The 6,860-nt window shown below is 39.9% G+C and overlaps 1 protein-coding gene across 1 annotated transcript; it reads left to right on the top strand.

The window, feature by feature from the left end:
- Positions 1-1,055: 1,055 nt before the first annotated feature.
- On the top strand, positions 1,056-1,991 carry LOC121438666 (olfactory receptor 11G2-like). Its single transcript, XM_041639027.1, has one exon. The coding sequence runs from the start codon at positions 1,056-1,058 to the stop codon at positions 1,989-1,991; it is 936 nt and encodes a 311-aa protein (XP_041494961.1).
- Positions 1,992-6,860: the final 4,869 nt, after the last annotated feature.

Genomic DNA, 6,860 nt, shown 5'->3' with positions numbered 1-6,860 from the left:
TAAGAAATACAAATCTAAGGGGTTTTCTCCTGAAATTTCGTAGTGTAGGAAGTGGTTAAATGAGCCATAGAGGATTGTTACTGTTACTTGAAGGAAATCTTAAATGTGAGGTATTTTATAATCAATGAAATCGCCTTATGTTAAATTTTATTCATTTAGTTCTTTGATTCCCAACAGATCACTGTGGAAATCCTGTAACAAATGCAGAACTTTTATGTTTTATGGCCTCTTATAACAGCGCATGCCTTTCTGTAGGTCCTGTATTCCTGTGTTTTATTCTTTTTTTTTTTTTTTTTGGTTTTTCGAGACAGGGTTTCTCTGTGGTTTTGGAGCCTGTCCTGGAACTCACTCTGTAGACCAGGCTGGCCTCGAACTCACAGAGATCCGCCTGACTCTGCCTCCCGAGTGCTGGGATTAAAGGCATGCGCCACCACCGCCCGGCTCCTATGTTTTATTCTTATAGACCACCAAGTAGTCATTGTGTGAGGAATATCCAGGGTTTTCCAGAAGAGACAGATCTTGGATTCCAACTAATTACAGAACTGTATTAGAGTAAACTCACCAAACTTCGGGCAATTCTGACTGTACCATCGGTTATTCACTTAACTATAAATATAGAAGTTGGAAGATCAGACACATGCTGAAATTTTGTATAATTTGCAAAAATTGACAAATATATTTAAGTATTTAAAGTATTTATTAGTTTATTATTTTGGAGTTCCATACATGCCTATAATGCATTCTGTTCATACTCAGTGCCACACCTTCTTTTATCCCCTTTCTCCCTAACAACCTCCTTCTCATCAAGAGTCCTCTGCCACCATCATGTGTTTCTGCTGTGTGGCTCACTGGGTTTAACCAGGGCCACCACTGTGGGGATGAGAGCAGAGCTATTGACTGGAACATGAGCTCCATCACCAAAACAAAGAATTTCCCTCCTTCATAATGAGTACATGATAAGCAAACTATTCTGCTTCCTGTTTGGGCAGAATTTAAAACCCTCAGCTATTTCTAGAATATTCAACCATTTCTGGTGCTTTACAGCTCACAGACAGATGAAAACCCTCAGCAGACCAAGTAACTCCAGCACCATCTCTGGCTTCATCCTCCTGGGATTCCCCTGCCCCAGGGAAGGGCAGATCCTCCTCTTTGTGCTATTCTTTGTTGTCTACCTCCTCACCCTCATGGGCAATGCTTCCATCATCTGTGCTGTGCGCTGGGATCAGAAACTCCACACCCCCATGTACCTCCTGCTGGCCAACTTCTCCTTCCTGGAGATCTGGTATGTCACCTCCACAGTTCCCAACATGCTGGCCAACTTCCTCTCTGACACCAAGGTCATCTCCTTCTCTGGGTGCTTCCTGCAGTTCTATTTCTTCTTCTCCTTGGGTTCTACAGAATGCTTTTTCCTGGCAGTTATGGCCTTTGATCGCTACCTTGCCATCTGCAGGCCTCTACACTATCCTGCTCTTATGACTGGGCGCCTCTGTAACATCCTGGTGATCAGTTGCTGGGTGCTTGGTTTCCTCTGGTTCCCCGTTCCCATCATCATCATCTCCCAGATGTCCTTCTGTGGGTCCAGGATTATAGACCATTTCCTATGTGACCCTGGTCCTCTTTTAGCCCTTACCTGTTCCAGAGCCCCACTGATGGAATTTTTCTGGGCAATACTAAGTTCTCTGCTCCTCTTTGTTCCTTTTCTCTGCATCATGGGATCTTATATATTGGTCTTGCGAGCTGTGTTCAGATTTCCTTCAAGAGATGGAAGAAGAAAGGCTTTGTCCACTTGTGGACCCCATGTGACAGTAGTTTCACTCTTTTATGGCTCAGTGATGGTCATGTATCTGAGCCCAACATCTGAGCATGAAGCTGGAATGCAGAAACTTGTGACTCTGTTTTATTCCGTGGTTACTCCACTCATTAATCCTGTGATCTACAGTCTGAGAAACAAAGATATGAAACATTCCTTACAGAAGTTTTTGAAAACATAAAATTTTAAATTTAACTAAACAAAATGCATTTGAGTGTGTATCTATACTGTAGAATATTATTCAACCATAAAAGTAATTAAACTGTGTAACTTAGAGCAAGGTGGATAAAATTGGAGAATATTGTGTTAAATAAAATAAGCAATCATGGGAACTCAAATACTGCATGCTCTCAATTATGTGTAGAAAGTTTGAAATAATGAATAGGATAATTGTTACCAGAAAGGAAAGCAAAAAGAATATGGTTAATGTTTACAAGGGGTACAGTTGGGTAGTTACTAAAATTCTGTGTTTGATAATGAAATAAGATAAATATGTCTGACACGTGTTAATTCTGTTTCATGCAAGACAGCCAAAATTTGAATGCTTCCAACATGAAAATACAATAAACATTTGAAATGATACTGATGACAATTACCTTGAGATAATATGCATTGTATTCATATACTGAATGCTACCCTGTATCTCGTGAATACATACAATTATTGGATCAATTAAGATAAAAATGTGGGTACAGGCATATTGGAACATGACTATATTCCCAGAACCTGGGAAATGGGACAGGAGGATTAGAATTTCAAGGGATTTTGGCTCCATAGCAAGATCATGTTTCATTAACGAAATAGAAGAACATGTTGGCACAAACTGTGATATTTACATTTCCTGTTGCTAGGGCAAACACCATAACCAAAAGCAATTTAGGAAGTAAAGGGATTACTTGGTGTACAGATTGTAATCCATCAAACAAGAGAGCCAAGACAGGATCTTAAGGGAGGAAACTGGAGTCAGAAACTGAATCAGAGACCATGAAGGAGTATGCTTACTGTCTTGCTTTCCATGGCGTGCTCAGCTTGTTTTCTTCTGAAACCCAAGACCACCTGCCCAGGGGTAGCACCACCCACAGTGGGAATGGCCCTCCAATATCAATCAATAATTACAAAAATGTGGCACAGACATGCCCAGGGGACAGTTCAATGGAAGTTAATCTTCAGTGACTCTAATTTATGTTAAGTTGACAAAAACTAGACAATACACATGATCCCCTGTCAACTTGACACACAGTCACTATTAAATAACATGTACTATGTTTGTCCCTAAGCCCTCATATTAATATAATGTTATAAAATACAGTCCAATGTTTAAAACTCCCACATTATTTTAAATTTTCAAAGTTTTAAAAATTCCATGATCCATAGTCCACAACCCAAGAGAAGTTAAATAACAATGAGAACCCTAAGAGAAACATATATAGATCCCCCTGGGAAGGGGAAATAGACAAGATCTCCTGAGAAAACTGGGAACATGGGGGTGGGGGAGAAAAGAGGGCAGAAGGGGAGAAGGATGGAAAAGGGGGAGGGGAGAGGAGAACTTGAGGGAATGGGATAGTGAAGATGGCAGAAATACAGAGATGGGGAGCAAGTAAAGAGATATCCTGATTGAGGGAGTCATGAAGCAGCTAGCAAGAAACCTGGTGATGGAGGAGAGTTACTTTCATTGGTTAATAAAGAAACTGCCTTGGCCCTTTTGATAGGACAGCAGCATAGATAGGCGGAGTAGACAGAACAGAATGCTGGGAGAAAGAAGCTGAGTCAGGCAGTCGCCATGATTCTTCCGCTCCAGACAGACGCAGGTTAATATCTTTCCTGGTAAGCCACCTTGTGGTGTTACACAGATTATTAGAAATGGGTTAGATCAATATGTAAGAGCTAGCCAATAAGAGGTTAAAACTAATGGGCCAAGCAGTGTTTAAAAGAATACAGTTTCTGTGTAATTATTTCAGGTAAAGCTAGCCGGGTGGCGGGAAGCAGCCCTGCCACTCCTATATCAACAGAGTGGTGCCCAACGTGATAACAAACGCCATGTAAAACCTGAGAGAGCTTAATTTTAAACAGAGAAAAAACAGAGTTTAGTGCAGATTTTTGCTGTTTGTTGGTGGCATGCCGTAGAGAGATTTCCTGATTCAGCAACAGCAGCAGAAAAAAACTGTCATTTTAAAGCACAGCTTCCTGGGGCTGTGCAGCCAGTGCAAACTCTGGCTTTAAAGCATTTCAATGGCTTTTATGGGACAGGATGTTTGTGTCCCCACTTGGGATTGGAAGGAGAGTGCTCTGAGACAGTACTGATGGCTCAGCACTCCCCGCCTGCACCTGGGCAGAAGGCAAAATCAGGCTTAGGCAAGTGGGAGAGCATGGGGATTCCCGCTGCCATACGCAGAGATGTTTTCAGACTGCGCAGTGCTCTGCTTGTCAGATTTGGCTGTAACTTGGATGAAAAGAGTTTCTGTGCTGCATGCTCAGTCTCAGAATTAAACTGCTAAGTGTGGCTCCAATATGGACTTGCTGTGTGCCTGGAACTGTGCGCAGCTCAGGGGCACCAAGTGGATCTGATGCAGGAGCTGGCTGCTCCATGCTACATTGTGCTGACCTCAGGCAGGAACCACCTTAATTACCATAATAACAGCACAATTAAGGTTTAGACTGGCAATAAACAGGCAATACTGTAGTACTTCTACCTGGTGCAACTTAAGTTTTTAAGAAGTGCTTAACGTTTTAAGAAATGCTCCTGTATAGTAAAAAAAAAAAATTACAGATTCACAATAGAACAGATTTCAGACATAGAAGACCTATAAATGGATCACAGTATTGGATGAATGTACGTAAGCTTGAGAGAGAGAAGAAAAAGAATATAGAGAATAAAGTTAATGGTATAAAAAAAGGATAAAGTCTTTAAAGAGACAGAGTACAGATAGTTATAGATTAAGAGAAATAAAGAAAAATAAGCCACGTCAAAATGGAAAATTCACAGAGAGTCTGGATTATGTACATTGTGCTTTCTTTAAAATTTTTGACTGTGAAGGAGCTAAGTACAGAAAGACATTTCATTACATGGGCTGCCAAGCTAAACCAGAATGGATATAAGCATATTATGATTTCAGAATTTGGGTCTAAGGATATGATGCTTTGGAGAGGGTCTTCTTTTGTTTTCACAGAAGATGAGACCCTGTGGATTGCTTCTATCCGAATATGGTATGATAGACCACACCCTCCTGAAAGGTTGCTGTGAACACCCTCAAAAAATTACTTTGCTCAACTGCCGACTGAGATTAACCTAGCAAACAGGTTATCCCATAAAAGACCTGAATAACAGCACCCCCCATTCAGCAGGAAGCAGTTTGGAGAGAAAAAACTGTGCCCGTGTTACCAAATATTGTTTATAAATGTTCTTTTACATTTAAAGGGGGATATGATATAGATATGAATAATTTACATTGGTATAAATTTTGCTTTATTGGTATTAAGTTAAGGTCAATTTTGTTATATGTATATGTATTTCTGATCTTTATTAAGGTATTGTGATTGTGTAGTTCATTTTAAAATGTAATGTATAATTAGGAAATACAGGTTGTTAATAGATAATCATCGATAATAGTCGTTTGTAGCCATGTTAGATTTTCTAGATGTGCATAGATATATGTCAGATAGGCATTCTTCATATCTTTCAAAGACTACAGAATATGGCATTTAATGTTTTAATAATTTAGGACTTTTCATGACAATGAGACACGTCTGCTCCTGGCAGCACCAATCTACTTCAAGAGGAAGATGGGCATCGAAGAGTTCCTTATGGAGTTTGATAGCCATTTGGACAAGAAACTGCTCTTGAGAAAGGAACAGTTTCCCATCACTACTGAGAAGTGATCAAAGATAAGGGTGAACCCTTGTGCCCCCCTCAGCCCTACCAGGGTTAGGTACATCCTGTAACTCCATCACAGATACAGCGTGCATGATTCATACCTACTGAAACCAACAATTATTGCTAAACTCATTTCAGAAAGCACTAAATGTGCTATCTCCTAATTCAGCATTTGTGAAACACATATGCACACACACATATACACAAATGTATAAGCATACATTATAATGAACCCACCAAAGAAGCATACATTTTGTAAGTAAACAGGTTTCAGAGTTATACATGTTATGAATCTGGAGAGATGGCTCAGAAGTTAGGAGACGCTCCGAAAGACCAGAGTTCAGTTGCCAGCACTGTCCACAGGCAGCTCACAATATTCTGTAATTCCCATCTCAGGGGATCCAGTATCCTCTTCTGGTCTTCAGAAAGCACTGACACACATGTACACATACATGCATGCAGACATACATATACATAAATAAATAACAAAACCATCTTTTTTAAAGTTATGTATCATATAACTTCTGATATTCCTACATTTACTTGACAAAATGTTAGAATCATGGTAAGAAATGACTTTTGGTTTGGTATTTTAAGTTAACTGTTAGAAATAATATACACTAATTTTTAATATTGTGTATATCATCTCCTTTGTGGTAGTTAGTTGTCAAAGTATTTGTTTTGTTTCATGCATTGTATTACTTCATAACACACCAGAGAGGCACCTATGTCTGTGAAGAGACTGGATGATGTTCCCAAGAAGCCAGGTGTCGTGATCTGTGTTATCTCATAAATAGCAACTATGAAATAAAAAGGGCAATATTAAAAAAAAAGAAACTGCTCTTGCCTGGACTGTTACACAAATTGGACATAAAGAACCCGCAGAAAGAGGACTGCTGAACTTGCCTAAAGGTGAGATGGTCTTTTGGGGTTCCTGACTCATGAAAGAGTCTGCGAGACATTCTGCAGGAAACAGCAGAAAGTGGCTGAACTGTCTTTGGAAATTTCCTGCTTCATGGAAAAGTCTGCTGGATACTATGGGCCTATAGGCTGAAGATGGATGCCCCAACGATACAAAAGAACTTTGGGTGACTGTCCAGACAGCAAGATGTCTCTGTCATTTCTAGAGTTTTGGACTGTTTGTTTGCTTAGGTAATATTATATCCTTCTGGAGTCTTT

Source organism: Microtus oregoni, unplaced genomic scaffold (genome assembly GCF_018167655.1).
Source record: "Microtus oregoni isolate MIOR12 unplaced genomic scaffold, Mior012 000056F_ref0000123, whole genome shotgun sequence".
NCBI lineage: Eukaryota > Metazoa > Chordata > Mammalia > Rodentia > Cricetidae > Microtus > Microtus oregoni.
This window is presented reverse-complemented; position numbering and strand designations above follow the sequence as displayed.

What these genes read in the sequence shown, in the direction of transcription:
- LOC121438666 (XM_041639027.1), top strand. Translation starts at nt 1,056, where the DNA reads ATGAAAACCCTCAGCAGACCAAGTAACTCCAGCACCATCTCTGGCTTC.